We start from the raw sequence: 21,400 nt of genomic DNA on the forward strand, positions 1-21,400 counted from the left end.
AGCCGCTGGGCCCGCCCGCCGCCCGCGGGTGGGGCCGGGGGGAGCAGCCGGGCGCCGCCTCCCCTCGGGCCGCTCCCCGCGGCCCGGCCGCCGCCAGGCCACCGGCCCCGCCCGCTCCGGCCCGCTGTCCAATCGAGGCGCGCGCCTTGCTGCGGCTCCGCCCCCTCGCCGTCAGGCCTAGCCAATGGGGAGCCGGCTGGGGGCCATGTCGGCCGCCGGCTGAGGTTGCCGCGGTAACGGGAGCTGTGGGAGCGCTGGGGCAGCGGCCGCGGGCGGGATCCGCTCCCCGCCGGCGCTATGGAGCTGAGCCTGGCCCGTGTGGACTACCTCCAGGTGGGCCCGGGCTGCGGGCGGCACGGCCGTGCCGTTACCCCGGGGGAGCGGGCCGGACCGGCGGCGAGCGGCCTGGGCGAGCGGGGGCGGCCGGCGGCGGCCGGCGGCCGCGGGGCAAGGCGGGCGGCCGGTGAGGGGGAGCCGGCCGGCGACCCCTCGAGAGGGCGGCGGGGCCGGTGAGAAACCCGAAGGAGGCTCCCGGTGCTCCCGGCGGCGGGGCCGGGTCGGGAAGCGCCTCCCGGTAGGGCCGCGGCCGGGCAGGCCTCCCGCTTCGGCCGGCGGGTGCGCGGCTCCAGAGCCGCCTCAGCAGGGCTGGGACGCCCCTCGCTGGGCCCGCCAACCGCCCCGCTGCCGGCCCCTGCCGCTCCCGCTGCCGCTCCCGCTGCCGTGCGCTGGGCTGCCGGCGCCGAAACGTGCTCGGCTAAAGAGTGTGTCTTCCTCCAGGTGGGAGTGACAGCTCCGAAGAGCATGAGGCTTCTTCCCGCCTCGGGGCGAAAGGCGACGCAGAAGGTAGCGGCTCTCGGCCAGGCAGAGCGTGTTCTGCTGGCTCTCGCTAACTTATTTGCTGGCCGCGGAGTGTGCCGTGATAATATTATTAATCGTCTGTTGAGTTTCTTTAGTTCGTGCGTCATAGGGAGAAACTTTGGAACCAGATTCTTGGAGCTTTTTGGGAGGCTTTTGCAAAATTAAAGAGTCTGAATATGTTTCTGGAAAACTTTCAGAACCAATAAGGAATTGTCAAAGCTTACGGCGTTGCTGAAACCGCGGGGAAGTTCTTGCATATTTCTCTATTTCTATTTTGCTAGCACTTAATATAGATGAACTATTTCTTTTCTAATTTTCCTTAATACAAGTTCAAGCTAAGGAAACGTAGTTAGGAAAACTCAATAGAAAGAACGGTGCATTTTTTGTTTTAATAATAAATTGTCCATTTGAAAATACAACTGTTCCCAAATATGCCTTTCCGGAGTGTTCCACCTGATGGTTGCTGGCGTTTGCAACTAGAAGCAGAAAAAGGATTGTAAATGCTGTCACTTAAATTATTGTTCTTAGGCTTTAGTGTCCTATCTATAGGCTTTTCTACATACAGCTGTGTAAATTAAGTACTGTAGAATTTACAGTACTTAAATACAGGAAAATATGATTAATATAGGAAAAGCAGTATTTAAAAAAATACTTATGCATGTACTAAAAAATAATGATGCATTATACTTTCGAAGGTGGTTGTTGGAGATCAGGATGGAGTCATTACATGTTTTGGCATAAAAAAAGGGGAAGCTGTGGTAAGTGGAAATGTTCCATTTAAAATTTTATTTTTTAAATATTAATGAACTTTGAAAGTCTTTTTTTATTGATGTGGGAAATAAGATACCTGTGGAAGGTGTCTAGGTAGAGCTGTGGACTGGTACCTAGCCGCAATGAGGGCATGCTGATTTCATGCCTGGACAAGCACATGGTCCTCCACAGTTGTAGGGTCAGATGCTGGTGTATATCATCACAAAAAAAGTCACTTTAACACCTTTTGCTTTGCAGTTCAGTTGGGCTTAAGCCTGTGCACATACTCAGTTACTGTGACTGGGCAAAAGCCTGCAGTGATTCACTAAGTTGGTCACCTTAGGGAATTTTAACAAACTGATTGCTTTTTATGAGCCTAGACTTATGCCCAGCTTAATAAAAATTTATCGTTTTATTTTATTTTTTTCCCCCTTGAGGAAGTTCATAGCCAGCTCATAAGGACTCTATGGCAGTACAAAGAAATCTATGTAGTCTTCTGGAATAAGAATGCAACATGTAAGAGGGAGGGAGGGAGGGAGTGTATGTGTGTGTTGTTCTTTCTAAAAAAAAAACAACCCACAAACAAACCAAAAACTTAGTTACTAGCAGTGCTGAAATTTTCCTATGGATGAATAACACTGAAATAATAAAGTCTTAATTTATTATATTTTACAGCTTTTTATATTTATTGACTTATAAAATGCTTGATTGCTTTGTGATCGAGAAATGTACAGATTATTTTTGTCTGCACATAATCCGTAGTATCTTAGTTTTGCCAGAAATTGTAAAGCAAATTTAGTATCCTTTATGTTAAACAATTACCATAAATACAATACTGTGATGATGAAAATTGGTTTTCTGTTTACAGCCAGTGTTCAAGACACTGCCAGGCCAAAAAATCGCACGACTGGAGTTGGGAGGAGCTCTTAATACACCACAGGAGAAAATTTTTGTGGCTACAGGATCAGAAGTTAGAGGTTTCACAAAAAGAGGGAAACAGTTTCTTTCGTTTGAAACTAACCTCACTGAAAGCATCAAAGCTATGTATGTATGATATTTTGCATTTTTTTCATAGCTGTAGCAGATGGTTGGTTTATGATTTTATGAAATAATTTTTTACCATATTGTGTGCTTGTAGGTAACACTAAGTGCTAGTCCAGCTTCAGCTAGAGCCATGACATGTAGGAAGGAACTTAGAAAATCATGGTGAAGTTTAGAAAGTGTAGGGGGGCTTGGGGGGGGTCTGGAGGCACTCACATCAGTGCAAATGGAGGTGAGCAGAGCTGGGGTTATTGCCATAGTGTATCAACGTCCATACACCCTTCCTCTAGCAGAACAGGAACAAATGGGGTTTTTTTTTTCTTTTTTGGATCATGTTGTAAGATGCTGCCATATATAAACCGGCTTGAGAAGAATTAATATCATCAAAATATATTAATGAAATTTCTGTAAAGATATTCTTAGGATTTTATGTGAAGACAAAATAGGAAATTTGAGAGTTACAGAAATCACGTGGTTTTAGCATTCATAAGAAACTTTTTTTTTTAATAGCTGGAAGAGCTTGTGGGGCCCATTAATGCCTTGAATCTGCAAGCGGTAGTGCATGCATATGGTAGGGCTAAAAGTCTATCACTGCAACTGTACTGGGAAAGTGTTTTCTTTTTCTCAGGCATATTTCAGGAGCAGATCTCTTTCTTTGTGCGAGCTATATCTATAACCATTACTGTGACTGCAAAGACCAGCACTACTACCTATCAGGAGATAAAATCAATGATGTTCTCTGCCTTCCTGTAGATAAAGTGAATTGCATTACACCAGTACTTGCGTGTCAGGATAGAGTCCTCAGAGTTTTACAGGTTAAAATACTTGCTTGTTTACGTTTTATGTGTTGATGCTGTAGAATTGGACTAATTCTTAAGGGAATCAGCATATCAGCATGGCTTAAACGTCATAATAAGGATAAGCATATTGTATCTTACTTGGCAGTGTAACTGTCTATAATGCTGGTACGTTTATTTTTTTTTTTAAAGGAAAATCATATTTATAAACTTGCAAAATGAGGATTAATAAAACCACTATAAATAGGCTTTGGAATTCATAGGTGGAAGTAGATAACAAATTGGTCCCTTCTAACTAAGAGTGCTCACATAAGGAAATTCATTGTGTAAGTCTTTATCAGTTTGGAAACTCTTGCTCTCACAAATCACTGTTGCGACAAATCTGAGTGATATCAAGTGGTTTAACAAATTTATTTGCCAGACAAATTCGCAGATTATTTTTAATAATAACACATTTCAAGAGTTCTGTGTTTTATTTATATAAACTGCACCCTGTTTTGGCTTAGAAATGGTTCTCCCATAGGTATTGGGAGTTTAAGTGAAGCATATCCGTTACTATTATCCATAATAATTTTGTCCTTATGCTTGTGGGGTTTTGTTTTGTTTTGGTTTGTGGTTGGTGTTTTGGGGTGTTTTTTTTTTTGTTTTGGTTGGTGTGGGGTTTTTTTGTTTGTTTGTTTTTACAAAACTCATTCAAGATAGTTCTCTTTGTCTTTAGGGATCTGATTTACTGTATGAAGCAGAAGTTCCTGGGCCACCTACTGTTCTTGCTCTAAACAATGGAAATGGAGGTAACAAGATTTTTAATATACACATAAGTAAAGTTATTTTACTATATTTTTAAGATGTTATTGCTTGTATTTGTTAATTATATTTTACCTTTATTTTTAAGCTGATGTTACAAATGCGGCAGAAAACTGACTATGCAATGTCATTTCTTACATACAAATACGTATATACACACACATATGACTGTTTTAGATAGTTCTAAAATATATTCACATTGAATTGAAAGCCTCTTACAAGAGCAGTGAGATATTAGGTGGTCTCATTGTGTAAATATGAACTGGACTTTGGGGGGCCTTGTCAAATTTCTGGGTTTAGGTTTCTCTTACACATGGATTTCCATAACTAGAATTGCTGGTTGCGTCTGTCCATGGACAGATGAGAATATTGAGTAGAGCTCACATAAACTAAGGCTGTGGAAGGATCAAGCTTAAAATAGTTTGATAATCTTCTAACCTAATAGAAATCGCTTTAGTGTGTTAATCTGGTGCTTAATTTAGTTTCAGTTAGATTGTGTGATAATGACATTCAGAGCTGGTTTGGAAAAGCAGTTCTTACTTGCTTAAGTCCTCGCACAACATTCACTATCAGATGCATGTTCTGAATGAATCTCTTTGTTTCTCTTCTGTAAAGGCAATTTAATAGCCTATCTTTGCTGAAATTTCAAGTATTGGATTATGAATGGTGTTTAGGCAGAACTCCAGTGCAGGGGGGCGTTCATACACAGAAGAGTGATAGCCATGAAGAAATTATCAGAACAGGTGCAGTTTTCATGTATTTGTTTTTGGTTTTAAAGCCTGACAGCTCTGTTACACAACAGTAATATTAGAATTTTCTTTTTCCCTTGGGCTGTAGAGTGTAACTACACAATACTTTCAAATTTTTAAAATTGGTGTACTTGATTTTATCGATTCTAAATTAAGTTTATGTGTTTAGGTGATTCTGGAGAAGAAATTGTGTATGGAACTTCTGATGGTAAACTGGGTCTTATCCAGATTACTGGTTCCAAGCCTATACCTAAGTGGGAAATTGGAAATGAAAAAAAGAGAGGAGGTATGTGTCTCAGTTGCTCAATCTTTAGCTTTCCAGAATATCTGAGGCTTTATTACAAGTATAATAATTGGGAAATCTTATTCATAGATACTTTGGAGGCTTATTGTAATTATGTCAGTATGTGATATTAATATGAGTAAGCTCTCTTTCATTCTTCTGATTTTCTTATAAATAATTCTAATCAGTTTGTCTTGCTTTGGATTTTCTGTTCATATTATTTTCAGTTCTTTAGTATACTTTTGCTTTTACAGTATTTTTAAAGTGGCGTTTCTAAAACAGTGTTGATTCATATATGATTACTTGAGGTTTTTATCATTTTGGTGACTATTTCTAAGTGCAAATATACCTGCCAGATTTTTCAAATGTTCGATGGTCTTAAAGTCTCTTCAAAGGAAAGGTTAGCATCTTCCCTGCAAGACACTTTTTTTTTCTTCTTTTTTTTAAAAAAAAGCCATTATAAAGGTGGAATAAGGTTTTCATTAAAGCTCCACAATGAGGCTTAACTGAGCAGAGCATAGTACGACACTTTCCCTATTTTAGCCTTGCTATGCTGCCTATGCAGCATCTATTTAGCCCATATCCCTTTGTAAAGAAGACCAGGAATAGAATTTATTATTTTTTTTTAAAATGTAATTATCTCATAAAAGCTATCTCTGAATTATTTTCTTAAAACACTTCCTAGTATGTCCTTACTCTTCATATGAAATATGAAGGAGTCGTAAAAGTTAAATTCCATCTCGTTTTTCATATTAATACTTGTACAAGCTCTCTCGCTGCTTTTTCCTTCTTCCAGACCCTAACTCTTTCCTGTCCAAACGTGATTAGTTGTCATAGGCTGGTTCCACATGTGGTAGTAGTGGGTTTGTCCACTAATGTGTCAAGTAGCAGTACCTAGTCCAGGTCTGGCACAAGTCAGAACCCTCTTTCTGTCACCTTAGCCAGAATTCATAGTAGTCCGTTTACCAATAACTTTACGTCAGTTATAGGAAACAAAGAATGCTTGCTTCTTCAACTGGCAAAGTTACAGTAGCATGGACAGACAAATAGTTCATCTGGGGAAATGTTTGACGAGGGAGGGTTAAACCCCTCAGAGGTAAGCTATTTGAAGGGGTCTCTGTTCAGTGCTTTTCACCAAGGGAACTGTAGTGGTTTTGATTTGAAATTGGTTGCTGTAAAACCCACTGTACGATCTTGAACCTCAGGCACAGGTGAGAGACTTCAGCCCTCTAGTGGACTGATTCAGAAATAGCATTAATGAAACCTTAAAAGTCGACCAAGAATCTCTTTATATATAGCTGAATGTGGCCTGTGTATTATTGTGTCATAAACGAATAAAGATTAAGTAAACGGTTTTGTTTTCTTTTTCATTAGGTATCTTATGTATTGATAGTTTTGACATTCTGGGAGATGGAGTTAAAGAATTACTGATTGGACGAGATGATGGAATGCTAGAAATCTATAACTTTGAGAGTGCAGATAATCCTGTCCTTCGATATGATCATGTAAGCCCACATTCATCATACTCTTCTTTGCTGGAAAAATGAATTTAAACAAAACTTGTATTTCAAAACTTGAAGTATTTACAAGATCATTACTACTAAAATGTGTGGTTTGTTTTTAATTTGATGAGCTCTGTAATGTTGACAACATGCACTTCAAAGTAGTATCCTAATATTTAAGAACCCAAAAGTGAAATAGTCCTGATTTGAGCAAAAAGCAAAATAGCGTAGAGCGTATGTTAAAATTCTGGCTCTGTTGACTACTAAAGTCTCTCCTGGATGAAAGTGAATAAATACAGTGCTTCTCTCTCAGTGGAAAAACAACCCCATGTTGTGTATAGTCTGTGTTGTGCATGTAAAATAATAAATGTAAGCTGTCAGGACTTTACTGAGCATAATTACCTTGGTTATGAATTGTTTAAAATAGTACATTTGATCCATAGTGATTATTTCAGCCTTCAGTCAGATTGCTAATTCCTGGTGGAAAAATCTTGTCCATCAGTGTTTTGCTTTAAACTGCTTTTTAATGTCTTTGTTATGCAGAGTAGACTCAGAATGCATTTGTTAAAACATTCCGATTTAGCTGTGATAGTCATCAGCTAGCTTACTCTTTTGTAGGTCTAGATATTGTGCGTCTATGTAGGTATTTTGTGATGCAGGTAAAAGGAGGAGTGCAACCCTTAAAACCCCCACAAAACCCCCCAGACTTCTAAAATGAGTGCAGTGATGTTTCCCTCTGCTTGAATGTATTTGTTTGAAGGCTTTATCAGAGAGCATTGCATCAGTCCAGGGTGGCTGTGTGGGAAAAGATGGGTATGATGAAATTTTAGCATCCACATATTCAGGTAAGCTTCATGTCATTTACTCAATAAATGTCGCATGTGGTGATGTGATAAAAATGAAGCAGGCTCTGTTGTTAGTGCAGCTCATGTCTCTTAAAGTTTTTGTTCTGATTGGAACCGGGATAATGTTTTGTTGAAAAGATCTCTTCTAATTTAATATTTACACTTCACTTCAAAAAGATGTTTCCTACACTCTAACTATGGTTTTATATTTTAAGATATTCGTAATGTGTTCTGCTGCGTAACACAGCGGCTGGGTATTCTGTGGTGTAGACTGCTGCCTAATTGTGATGAAATAATGAATACATTATGTCCAAGGGAACTATTCATGATTTTTTTTGGTATTAAAAATATTGATAGACGTGCATATCTTTTTTTTGTTTCCCTGTCTTTTATGTAATTTCTTCCCTTTTCAGCTTCATAGGGCTTTAAATGGGGTTGATTTTGCTTTTAGTAGAAAATAAAGCTTCCCCATGTGAGGTGTCTCAGCAGACCCTCTGTAGGATTCGAGCTATTGGCCTGACTGTCACAGAGGCCATGATAAACATGCTGCTATGTTATCTGCTGGGAGCTAAAATATTGCAAAGTCTCTATCTTTGGTTATCTTCAGTGCTAAAAAATTAGCCTACTGAAACCTCTCGTATTCAAAATCATGTATTTTGGCAAGATACAATTCTCAATCAGTTATTGAGAAGTAATGGTGTTCAAGTACCTCTTTTACATAGTCTTTGGATGATTAAAAGACTCTTATACCTCACCTCATATGAATTGTTTTGGTATGATAGGCTGCAACAATACTGTGGCCAAAGTCCTTTGTGGCTTCTTTTAGTGGGAATGTTATAAAGATCCGTGAATCACAGAAGAAAGAAAAAAGCGCAAGCCCATGTTCACCTGTGGGTTTTCAAAGGTAAACTCTGGTAGGATGTGCAGTAGACTGAGTTTGGCAGATTTTGGCAGATCGGGAAAAGTAGTGCTTAGAGCAGTAAAAGTTACATTCAAAGCCTGGCAGCATAGGACTTCTATGTATTTTTTTGAAGTTCGTGCTCCGTTATTGGGCTTTCTTGGTACTTGAAGTAGATAGCTAAGGAATGTGAAAGATTGTGGACATGCCAGCTTTTATGGTGCATTTTATAATAATGCTATCTTACTGTTTGCATGCACTAGATGAGGTAACTAGAGCTGTAAATGCCCATTCAAGTGTGGATATCATACCTGAGGTGTCAGAGTGTAATCAATTAGTATTTGCTTTTATAAGTAAATGTAATTAAGTAAACAAAAAGATTTTTTTTTCTACTTCAACCGGCAGCATTCAATCTCAGAGCACACTGTGCAACATATAGTTTGCTATAAACATATTGCACAGCTTTGTTTTGTTTTCAACTATAGTACTGCAAATTGAATAATTTGCAGTTTTGTCAGAGAAACAGAGGTGGGAAAAAATTTAAGTGCTTGGTTAAAAACTGCTGCAGAGGGATTTATTGCTCAAAGTACTTCATGAAAAAGAATAAGTAATGTCTTCCAGTCTGTAAGCTAAGAACGAAACCCATTAAAAAAAAATAAATCACGCTCAGTGTCTAGATTAATCCTCCAAAGAAAGGATTAAACTAAAGTCTCAATTCTCTCTACCCAGTATCTGGAACAAACATCGCTCCACACATACAAAAGCTGAGTGTAGACTTTTCTTTATAGCTTATAAGGAATATAAATTTAATATATTGGTTTAGGCTGGCTGACAGGACTGACTACAGAACCTGTCCGTAGAGAAGATGGCTCAGGTGAAGAGCTAAAATTAAGTCAAGAAATGCAGAGCAAGATTTCATCCTTAAGGTAATTGCACTAGAAAGAAATTTAAATGGAAGAATTGAAATGTTAAAAGCTGAAATGTCATCTTTCCTTCCTATCTCACTGGATTTTCTGTATCGTTAATGTATCTAGAAGTAGCATCAAGCCTTTTCAAAGTAGAAATGAATAGCAGCCTCGTTTCAGTTTCTTTCTATCTTGTCTTCACATGATGATGTCTTAATGCCTTCTTCCTCAGTGTCAGCAAGATAAGATTCCCTTCTTCCATGCTGTTTATAGCTTCTGAACGATGGGAGGAAAGTAGTCACTACCATATAATTCAAAATGTTTTGTACTCTTGAAGGAAAAGAAGTTGTCCTTTCCTGTGACTCATCGAAATCTCTTTTGGCAAAGTACAGTAGAATCTACATTTTCATGTTATATAGTTTGTATTTTATTGTGGTTATGTATGTGGAAGGGGAGTCACCAGTCACTTCTGGTTGGAAAATTGTGGACAGAAGATAAACATGATTGCCTTGCAGGCTTAATCTACTTAACTTCTAGGGTAGTTGTTATAGTTGTTTTTTTAAGACATTATACGTGGTATCCCTTTTCTAGGAATGAATTGGAACACTTACAGATGAAAGTCCTTCAGGAACGTGAAAAATACCAGCAGTCTTCTCAATCCAGTACTGCTGTTTCATCAGTACCTGCATTTAGTGTGAATGATAAGTTTACGTTAAATAAGGATGATGCTAGCTACAGCCTCATCTTGGAGGTGCAGACGGCTATAGATAATGTCCTGGTACAGGTGAGTGTGGTTTTGTTCTTATTGGCTTTCTTGATATCTAAATAAAACATTCAGAGACTTTCTAGTTTAAAAAGCTGAGTTACATTATCTTAAGTATATGGGGTTTTAAATGCCTGAACTGTTATAAGAGGAAATTGAAGTGTATAGCCTTGCAATGTTGAACTGTTGTAAATGCTTGTTAGGGAACAAATCCAACTTAAACCCTTATTGAACAGAGCAACATTACACTACCAAAATAGACCAAAATGCCTGTACTAGCAGGTTTCTACGTAACTATTGTGTTTGCTTTTGCATGTCCCTCCTTATTTCAACAGCAGTTAACTCAGTAAATCTTAAATGAGGTGCAGATTGTCACTCTCCAATTAACTACCCTCCATAGTGGAAAATTAATTTTAGAATGGTATGGGCCACCTGTGCACTTTCAGTGTGGAACAATGTCTGATTTGTGTGCAGTTGGTGATAAATGCTCCTTCCAAGTAGAGCAACCTTAATTAGTTATTCCTCCTAGTGCATCAGCTGAGATTAATGTTATATTTGGTAGTCAGAAAGAGTAGTGGTACTGAATTACCTTCTTTTGGGATATGCACGAGGAGAAAAATTTGACAAGGAAGGATTTGTGAGGTGAATTTTCCATAACAAATGGGAGAGAACTACCACAGGATTTTATTTTTCACTTGTTAATAAAAATCTCATTTTTATTAAGGATGTTATTAGAGCAATGCTAAGCAACAGCTAAAATACAGCTCCATAGTATTTGCTGTTTCCATAGCTAAGTGAGGAATAATGAAATTGTTTAGTCTAGCCCTGAACTTAATGTAGTGTTTAGAACTTATGGCTTTTTCTTTAAAGAAATATAAGGTAGTATCTGGTATTCCTCTGCTGTGAGAAGACAATAAAACTGTTTTAAAAATATTTTTCTTTTAGGAAGTATGTTGCATATTTATCAATGTTTCCTGACACTTCTGTGAAGTTATAAAGCAGTAATTAAGTAATTAATCATTCTAATACCCTTTAATCTCGTTTTTAAAACAGAGTTAGATTTAATTTTAACTCCAGTGAAAACACATCTAGATAAGAAGTGGTCTGTCAGAAGTGTTATTGTAAGTAAAAGGATCATTAATAATTATGTAATATGATCCTTGGTTTCCTGGATGAAGATTGTAATCCCCCTATTAAAATAGGGAAACACTTCAATCATGAAAGTGTACTTCATGCGTATGAATGAAGTATACTTTCATGTCTGAAAGACAGTTACACATCTTATACTGAAGTTGTTGTAAGCCAGCCACACAAGAGTTCAGGATTCCGTAAGAGAATAAGATAAAGAATCCATGTTACTCCAGGATTAAGTAGTAAGCTGTGTGTCTGTTAGGCTTTTACCTCTTGGATGAAGCAATCATTGCCTCTCCCTTATTAAAATAATTGATGACAGTTAGAGGATAAATGCATTAGAAGCTACTCTGCAACTTAAGCTCTTTATTTTTCCTTCCTCCTATATTCTGTAGAGTGATGTCCCAATAGACTTGCTGGATGTGGATAAAAATTCTGCTGTTGTTAGTTTTAGCAGCTGTGATTCTGAGGTAAGTGAAACAAAACAGAATGTATTTATAGAGATCGCATGATGAAAGCTCTTAATACTGTACATTAAAAACAGAATTTGGATTTTAATATTTGTGATTTTAAATATATGGTGTTAAACTAACTCATTTGGTAATTTTGGAGAGCTCAGCTTCATTAGAGATACTGCAGAATTAGGAGTTAGTGGCAGGTCCTGACATAAGGCAAAGCTAAATATGCATGAAAGGATCCAGGAGCAGCTGCTCTCTTGCTTTTTTCCTGCCTGATCAGGAATGTGAAAGACACATCCAGTATTGCTCTCTTCTCTGGATTTGCCAGTATCACATATATTTATCTCAGAGTAGTTTAGGTGAAGAACATTATATTTCTTCCTTAGTTCGTCTCTCAAAAATCACTTTAGAATGTGAAAATTCTGCTGTGGGGGAGTCATATATTTAAGTGCATTTTTTATATAAGAATTATAAACTTAAATACTTACAGAATTACTAATGATGCTTAGGGCCGGGGGAAAATCCAGAAAGTACCTTAGCATTATGAAAGTCTTCCGTGAAGTCTTTTTCCTTGTAACGGTCCTCTAAGTATTTTATTTTTAAGAACTAAATTTGCACATCATTGGTGTACCCTGGAGCTTTCAGAAATCAACTTTATTTTAAGTTTCTTGTCATTTATGATTATTCATTTAGCTTTTGGTGTGTTTTCTTACTGATCTTACTTTAGTTTTTGGATGTTGGACTAACATTGCAGATGAGTGGGGCACGCTGACATGCATTCTTTAGATGAAAAGTAGATATCTATGTAATTTTTATGGTGGTATTAAAGAGTATAAGAGGCTTCAGTTATTTTTCCTTATATGGAGAAATTTAAAAAATTCTACCATAATTAAAATTGATTGGAATATTAAAGGGAACCAAAGATTACTTTTTTGTATTTAACTTTTGTAAAATAGCTGTACATAAATGGCAAAAACTTTATAGTATGTGTCTACAGTTAAAACAGACCAGTAGAACTTTTGTGAATCCACAGACCTGTTTTGTATTATTTTTCTGGTTTTTTTGCTGTTTACAGCCAAATAGCAACTTTCTTCTTGCGACTTACCGATGCCAAGCAAATACTACGAGACTTGAACTTAAGGTAAAATGCTGCAAGGTATTTTCCATAATAAATTAATGGTTAATGCAGATGTCTGCTTAGGAATGGAGAGATCTCTACCTGGACTGACTGCTTAGCCTGAGCAAATGATCAGTCCAATTTCTACTGCTGGTTGTTTCCGGAGAACCTTCTAATCTGGGGTTGTGTTCCTACATATTTATCTGTAGGGTTTCTAAAGGCTTCTAAAACTGTGTTACTTCAGAGGAGAGCCTGGGGACCTTCTTGAGTGTCCCTAAGACGAAAGCAGTGGGGAAATCACAGAGTGTGAAAATACTTGATTCTGGAGACAGTGTATGGAACTTGAAGTGGAGAGAGGCGTGGGAAAGAAAGCTCTGGCACTGGTTGTCCTCGGAAGTGTTTGAAGGAAGTTACACTGGGAAGTAACCAGGGAATATAGACTGGATTTGTATTTTAGAGAGGAAGCAAATCCGGTCATTCCATGCTTATTATACGGAAGGCATGTGGGTGTGTTGGGCTTTATTTTTAACGATCCACCAAATTCACACGTTTTGTGGCTACCACCAGGGGAAATAATGAGGGAAATCATGATTAGGAAAATCCTCAACGTGCACACAGGCTCCAAGTTTTCTGTTTATGTAGTCGCCTAACACTGCAGCCTCCTAATCTGATATGTGTTTGTTTATGTAAAACTCTCAGTCAAAAGATTATCATTAGAAATTTAAGCCTGCATAAGATGCATCACATGTGGGGAAGTTGGGGGTGGTTATCTGTTTTTTGGTGAGGTTGCCATAGTGGACCTAGCATGCAGAATTAAGACTCTCTATTTCCCAGGTCCCCTTCTTCAGAAATGCTATTAGTGTGCGTATTGGTTCTGAGCGGGTCACTTTATCTCCCTCTGTCTCAGTTCTTCTATTTTAATTTAGGGATACGACCCTGGCCACCTTTAATATTGAAAATACTAGGTAAAGAGTAAATAACACAAGAAAAATTAATCCGATGCATTCACAATACACAAAAAGAGGGTTTTTTTTACTCTCCCACTAAAAACATTTATAAACTTGCTGTTGTGTGTCATCATAGTGCAGTGTGTCATCAAAACAGTGTACTATCACTCTTGCATTTGGATCCTGATGTGATGGATTCGATCTGCACAGGTTCTACTGCCACCTCGCTGCAATACGTGGAGGATCTCCCGTGATTTACGCCTGCCACGTGGAGTTCATTCTCTTTTTGTATTTCGTCTATGCAGATGCAGACAATAACTTTTAAGTATTGGTGACTTTATTTCCAAAGACAACTACTTACTATCTTATTTTTATTAAAAACATTGAAGTGGATGTCTTCCTGCAGAACACTGCTTTTTGAGTTCTGAGACCCTATAAAATAAGGGACATAATCAAGGTTATAAAGCAAACCTGTACTTGAACTCCAGTCTGTCTTTGGTTTGTATAAAGCTGTTTGAGTAGCTCTTCCGCCTACTTTTCATGGCTGCATTGGTACTATAGGTGGGACATTCCTGTTCCTTGTCAATTCTGTGTGAGTGGCAGATGACTTAGTGCAGTCTGTGTAACTGGTCTCAGCAGAGAAGTGATTGATTGCATTGCTGCGTCCTCAGAGGTGTGCACAGTGCGTACTGTGTCTTGAACGTGTTTGTACATCCTGCTTGTTGGGTATTCTGAGACTTCAATCTGGCCTCTTACTTTTCCAAAAATAGCTCAGGAAGAACTTTGATTGTTACGAACAGATGAACACATGGTTTTGAAATTCAGTTTACTCTCTTAAGTTCTTTGATCTATTCTTTGCTGCCAACTGCTACAGAATGTATTTTTTCCTTAATTAAAAAAAAAAAGTAATGGGGCCACTGAAGAATTAGAAGCAAGTTACAGACTTTTTATTTTAACTGATCAGAAGGTAAGTTAGTGGGGTTTATTTTCTTAACATTTCATTAATGTAATATAGCAGCACTTCACTGGACACTACTTTCCTCTAGTTTTAAAACGTTCTTGATCTGCTCTATTTATAGGCACTATTAAGTAAATATAGTACTCTAAATATTCTTGAAGAACTACAGTCTTTCTTTAACATATTTTGAACACCCACCAATTTTCCAAATTGTGGTAAATTAATCTTTTCCCTTTTGTTCTTTTTTGTGGGTCCTACTTTTATTTCTGCAGGTTCGATCAATTGAAGGACAGTATGGGACACTTCAAGCATATGTAACTCCAAGAATTCAACCCAAAACCTGCCAAGTTCATCAATATCAAATTAAACCACTTTCGCTTCATCAGAGAACTCATTCTATTGACCATGACAGGTATTTGCAAAGAAAAATCAATGCCTTTTTCTTTTAAAAAACTGACACAATCCAAGTGAAACAATGTTTTCTCTATAAACTTAAGTATGTAATTTCTAACCTCTAATCTACAACTTCGAGCCTGTAGTTCCATTTTATGGATTTTCTGACAGAAAATGTGGATTTCGTGGGTTCCTGTTTTCCTTGCTATTCTTTATCCTTGTTTTCAGGTTATTCTTCATTTTACAGACCTGGGTTATAGTGCAGCCCCATGTATTAGTAGAGCTGAGGGTGTGGTAGAAAGGAAACTCTCCTTTGTTAGTAACCGCAATCTTTTCAGTTTCAGCCTCATTGTCCCCTCCACCCTTTTAATGTAATTCTTTCCCATAGCTAATTTGCCTCCAAAACTGAGCCAAGACTTTTTTTCCCCTTATCTCTCTGTTAGGAACCTAGTATTTTATGCAATTTCTATTTGATTTTTCCCCACCCTCAGTTAACATCTTGTATTGCCACCAAGGTATTGCTTGCTTCAAAACAAAAGTAAGAGTTTGAAGGAATGATACCAAATGCTTTTATGTGCAAATGCTTCAATGTGCAAATGAGCCCCGTTATGCCTCGTTCTTGATATAAATGCTATGTCTGTGGTTTACAGCATGGGAGACTGTTCAGGCTCTTAAGTCGTATTTGCTGTGTTGTCAGTTTTTTACCTTTGTCATAAGTTTCAGGTTTAACAGCTTGAAACGGGATATGTCAAAAACTTGCAACTAGTTTCTTATCCAGTTCTGACATGCCTACTAGGAGATAAAACTGGAACGTACGCATAGCTTTTTGTCCTGAAATATAGAAAAGTATACTTACTTACATAACTATTAACTTTTTTTTTTTAAATTTTGTAATGTCATAGACCCATGAATACACTGACGCTCAAAGGCCAGTTCAGTTTTGCTGAAATTCACTCGTGGGTCGTGTTTTGCTTGCCTGAGGTGCCTGAAAAAACTCCCGCTGGAGAGAGTATCACCTTTTATTTTCAGAACACCTTCCTGGGTACACAGCTTGAAAGTACTTACAGGTAAAATACAATTACTAAAGTGCAATGTGACTACGCTAGGGCTTTTGTCTTTTTCATTCTTGACCAGTCTGCAAGTTCCATTTCACGCACATACTATTGTTCACCTCTCCACCCTCAGCCCCATCAAAACTCCTATTAAAGAGAACAGGAATCCTTCTTAAAAAGGGTTGCCAAACATTACCAGGGGTGAGCACTATCCAGTAATGATGCAATCTGTAACTTGAATAGGGTTTTTTTTGAAGTTGGTCCAAAACCCAAAATTGCCAGGGAGTTAAGCTCGGTATATTTTTAAGATGATGGCTTGCTTTTAGAATTTAAAGAACATAGCTAACTAATATAGTGAAATTATTGTGTAATGCCTATTGTTTTCTAACTTCCTTGGTTTTTTTTGGTTTTGTATTGAGGAGCAGAAATAACTTAAAAGGTATTTAATACTCATGCAAACAGAAGTGTGATAAGCATTAAGCTGAAAAGCTTCTTTTTCTGCTACTGTACTAGGCAAATATTATTTCTGTGTGTAAGATTAATACTCTGTTCTCAAATTAATTAGTTATATCTTCCTTCAGCAAATTATGTATGTCCACCTGAAAATGGAACTGTGAAGTGGAGAAAAATTAATTGTTGTGATGATGCAGAGTCCAGCCTGCTCCCAGCCTACCATACGTGTTGTCTACTCATAATGTAGAAAGTTGTTGGGTGGTGGTTTTTTGAGGCGAAGGGGAGAGTGTTTTTTCTCCCTTCTGGTATTGAAGCTTGCTGTTTGGCTTCAAGGTATTGCAATGGTAAAACTTAGGAGGAATTAATACAGTCAGAAGTCTTACTTAGGTGGCCTTAGTGTCATACAGTAAAGATAACTGCTTTGTGTATACCTGAGATTTGTGTATACTGCTTTGTCTTAGTGGAACAAACTGTTCTCTGTCAAGATTACACTGGGAAGGAGGGAATAGCATAGGTGTGTAGACAGCCAGCCGATACATGGAGAATCATTATGGCCTTTATAGGGATTGCTTTCTTTGATTTGGGCATTAATTTACAGGCCTTCTATTTTAACGCAGGGACAAATCTAATGCATGCCTGTGTGTTTAAGTTTGTTCATTTAAAGTTTTTCTTCCTTTATAGAAAAGGTGAGGGATGTTTTAAGTCTGACAACATTTCTACAATATCCATCCTAAAGGATGTACTTTCCAAAGAGGCTACTAAAAGGAAGATTAATCTCAACATATCATATGGTAAAACTTTCTTCTCTATTTTGTTGTCCTTGACTTCATTTGATATTCTTATAAATGGAATGTGTATTATTCATTTGCTTGTTGGGTTTTTTTTACTCCCTACTAGACATAAATGAAGAATCTGTGAGGCACACATTAAAGCTTATCCACCCCAAATTAGAGTATCAGCAGCTGTTGGCCAAGAAGGTTCACTTAATAGATGCTTTGAGAGTAAGTATCTGAACTCCTGTGGAAGGATTTTTATGGGGGATTATGTTGTCAGAGACCAAGCTGTAGGGCTCAAGTCAGATGTGTGTCATACTGGTATCTGCTCTGTTTCTGTTCCCAGGACGTGTATTTTAATTATCTAAGGGACAGACGTCTTCAAGTAAAATTCCCATTTGTACTATATAACTAGTGAATAACATATAGGATTACTGACTGATGTTGAGGGTGCTTGAATCAGACAGTAGAAGGCAGCCAGCTTTATCACCTAATGTTCTCTTTTTGCTTGCTGTAATTTTCCAGTTCCTTCTTTGTCTCTTTCCGCTAACCTTTAAAAGTTTTTTAGATCTGGGGATGATCATCCAGGCCAGATGTGACTTCCTTGCTTTGGAATTTCATCCCAGTGTGTCATAATTTCTGAATTACCTGCTTACTAATCTTTTGCTTAATACCCTCCTCAACAGTTAGTCTTTGGGAGGTACCAGTTAGGCAGCTTGTCTCAGCTCTTGGACTTTTTCCAACAACCAGGATTTTACTATCAAAAACTTGCCATCATCTCTTTTGGTATTTTTATTTTTTTAAGGGGAGGGGAGATGAAAATAGGCAACCAATTCTCTCTTGTCCTTTGGGGGAATCAAATGCTAGTTGTCAGAACTCTTTAGTTAGTAGAAAAACTGACTACCAATGAGAATAGTGTGTATCTTTTATCATCACTAAAAGTATTTTACTTGGGCTTGATTTGGCAAACCAGGAAGGTAGAGAATAACAGAGAATTGGTTCTTAATGCATGTTATGTTTGTGCAGTAATGATGATGTCACACATCTTGCTTGTTTTAGGCTTTTTCTTAGACAGCAAACCTTTGACAAATCTTTTTTTAACAGATTTTTTTGTCACTCATTTTTTTGGGTAATAACTTACTCATAGGTAGTAAAATAATCTGATGATTGATGAAAGCTGTTATCCCAGCAGACTCACGCTTAATTACCTTTTGTCTAGAAAAGAACAGTCTTTCTGTGGGGTATCTATACTATCGGCCATCTTAAATTGGTCTGACAGTAGACTGGGGTGTTTTAGAAGAGGTCTTTAAAACTTTTTGCTGTCACGAATTGAGTGATACTTTCAGAGTTTACCTTCAGACTTCAGCATGTGCTACGCTTTCTAGGAATTTACTTATTCTAAAAATGAAGACATGGTGAAGGCTTTGAGCTTTCCTTAGGCTTGATTCTGTAGGGGCTGGGCTGGGGCATGATCCTGTTCTGGCAGTACTCAGAGCTGGAAGCTGTAATACACAAGATTTTGAGAATCTAGTCTATGAAGTGACAAGTGACATCTGGCATTTCATTAGAAGACTAGAAAATGAGGCTCTTTGAAAATAACTCTTGCTAGTTCAGAAGGGGATTGTCTTGTCTCTGAAGTACTTCCTCCTGTCAGACTCAAGCTTAATTTCTTCTTACTTTTATGCTCTTATGATACTTAACTACTGTTAATTCTTGCGATTTAAAATGTCTTTGAGGAATTACAAGTTCATGAAGGAAATGTGGACTTCCTGCTACCAAAGTACCGCAGCATTTTGGAAGAGGCAGATCAGCTGCTTGAGGAATACAAGAGACAACCTGCACATCTCGAGAGACTTTATGGTTTGTTGATCAATCCAACTTTTTATTTAAACACAAGTTAATGTCCAGAGAGCACGCTGGACATGACTGAAATAGTTATGAAGTCAGTATTAGCAGAATTGAAATAATTTGGTAAGTGGGTACACTTGGGTAGCTACAGGACAATAGGTATGTAAGTATCTATGTCTTCTGTTTGGTCATACAGCCAGGGCTGTGTATTTACATAATGGTTTTGATCATAAAAATCTGAAGTTAATAGTGAGGCAGTAAAACCTCACACGTACTGAAAACGGCTTGTACGCTACTACAAACTTTGGGTAACTCTCTAAAGGTTCTCAAGGATTGTTTACCTGAGAACTTCTGAAATTGATTTGGCATCACAAGCAAATAGCTGAGAAGGAAAATACCAGGATTATTTGCAAGTGACTTTTCTGCTTTTTGCTTAATAGCTTCATGTATTCAGATGATCCTTGTCTTTATGGACATGATTAAGGATCGTATTCAAATTCAGGGTGGCATTTAAGAATGTATAGAAGTCAAATGAGTGATTAAGTTCTGAGTGGTTAAGTTTTGCAAAACATCAGAAAAACAGAAAACTGCACGTGGGGTGGGAAGGGAGACTCTTAGGAGACTATCTGATTTAGTGAAGGAGATTCTGTAACCTTTTCTGGTGTTCCCTGTACAGCTTTCAGCTCAGAGAATCTCTGCCAGACACCAGCTTTAATAAGCCTATGTATATACAGTGCAAGCAGAGCGCTTGTTGCCCATCCTGTGGTAGCTCCTCTCTCTTTAGTGTTTCAGATGTGGGCAATTCTAAGGCAGAAACACACACACTTTGGAATGACGCTGTAATCTGGGCTGTTTTAATGGTATTTGGGGTTTGTTTAAAAGTAAATCATTGTTTAAAACATGCAGTTTAGACAGAGTCTTGTCTCTAAATCCAGAATCAGCTAGAATAGTTGGTACATAATAACGAGTTAAAAGTAGAGATACCTCGTAATGAAAACAAGGCAAATAATAAGTCCTGGGATTTTACCTTTGCAGGTATGATCACAGATCTCTTCATAGACAAATTTAAATTTAAAGGCACCAATGTGAAAACTAAAGTTCCTCTTCTTCTGGAAATTCTGGATGGCTGTGATCAAGATGGACTAATTGCTTTTTTTGAGGCTGCAGCCTGACAAGGAAAAAGCAGAGTAATTTTTCTTTTCGTTTCTTTTTTTTTTTTTAATCAAGGCAGTTCAATATTGAGTCACTTTTTAAGAAAAACACTTTTACTCTTTTGTTGTACTCGGCTTTTAGGTTTTATGTGTATTTTATGATCACACCAAACACAGTAGTCAACTGCAGTTCACATAAGCTGTTGCGCGTGTTCAATGCGCGCAGAGTTTCCATGCACACCGTGATCTTCATAGCTAAAGGAAACTTAGCATCAGGTGTAAATACCAAATACCCTTTTTGCAAAAATGTTCTCAGTACTGTTAAAGACTTCATGCAGTAGGCTGTTCTCCAGTTGTGAGAGTGTATGAAGAAACTGGTTTTCAGAGACTTAACCAGATTTAGAAGAAATTTGTGTGTTAAACTACACCGAACTATGGTCCTGGCCTGCCGTATGGAGAAAGTGGTGCCAGAATCTCACCAACCTTGGTGGAGCTGGTGTGCAGAGAGAAGGGGGAGAAGTCTCTTTGAATTTTAGACTGAAGACAGCTACTTTTAAAGCGCCACGTTAACTTTTTTGGAGGGTGGATGGCATTAAACTTCCTCCGTGCTTCTCCCGTGTCTGCGTTGTTCTTCATTTCAAAACACCGCCTTTTATTTAAAATCAGAAGAGCTGAACTATCCTGTGGATACAGGCCTTTGTTCGCGAGTGAAGTAAAACGGAGTATCTTACTCCCCTCCAAAGAAGGACGCGTTTCCGAGGGGGGAAAGGGCAGGGCCCTTCCCTCCCTCCGCTGGGCAGGAGCAGGGTGCAGCCGGAGGCGCACCGGCGCGATGCAGCCGAAGCCACGCTACCGGCCCGTTGTCACGGAGAGGAGCTCTCTTCGCCTCTCCCCTCCGTTCCGCCGGGACGAGCAGCCCCGGCC

At 38.5% G+C, this 21,400-nt stretch overlaps 1 protein-coding gene across 1 annotated transcript; it reads left to right on the top strand.

The window, feature by feature from the left end:
- Positions 1 to 199: 199 nt before the first annotated feature.
- Positions 200 to 21,089, top strand: BBS7 (Bardet-Biedl syndrome 7). Its single transcript, XM_072863451.1, has 19 exons — positions 200 to 333; positions 778 to 843; positions 1,554 to 1,616; positions 2,477 to 2,652; positions 3,278 to 3,464; positions 4,165 to 4,237; positions 5,169 to 5,285; positions 6,657 to 6,787; positions 7,545 to 7,629; positions 9,351 to 9,453; positions 10,024 to 10,216; positions 11,722 to 11,796; positions 12,860 to 12,925; positions 15,079 to 15,218; positions 16,102 to 16,266; positions 17,386 to 17,495; positions 17,602 to 17,705; positions 19,214 to 19,337; positions 20,361 to 21,089. The coding sequence occupies exons 1-19, from the start codon at positions 298 to 300 to the stop codon at positions 20,495 to 20,497; spliced, it is 2,151 nt and encodes a 716-aa protein (XP_072719552.1). The 5' UTR covers positions 200 to 297; the 3' UTR covers positions 20,498 to 21,089.
- Positions 21,090 to 21,400: the final 311 nt, after the last annotated feature.

Source organism: Ciconia boyciana, chromosome 5, assembly GCF_034638445.1.
Source record: "Ciconia boyciana chromosome 5, ASM3463844v1, whole genome shotgun sequence".
Taxonomy (NCBI): Eukaryota; Metazoa; Chordata; class Aves; order Ciconiiformes; family Ciconiidae; genus Ciconia; species Ciconia boyciana.

What these genes read in the sequence shown, in the direction of transcription:
- BBS7 (XM_072863451.1), top strand. Translation starts at nt 298, where the DNA reads ATGGAGCTGAGCCTGGCCCGTGTGGACTACCTCCAG. An exon ending in CTGTCCTTCGATATGATCAT is followed by an intron (nt 6,788 to 7,544) that starts GTAAGCCCACAT and finishes ATTTGTTTGAAG; the next exon opens with GCTTTATCAGAGAGCATTGC. An exon ending in ACATCTCGAGAGACTTTATG is followed by an intron (nt 19,338 to 20,360) that starts GTTTGTTGATCA and finishes TTACCTTTGCAG; the next exon opens with GTATGATCACAGATCTCTTC.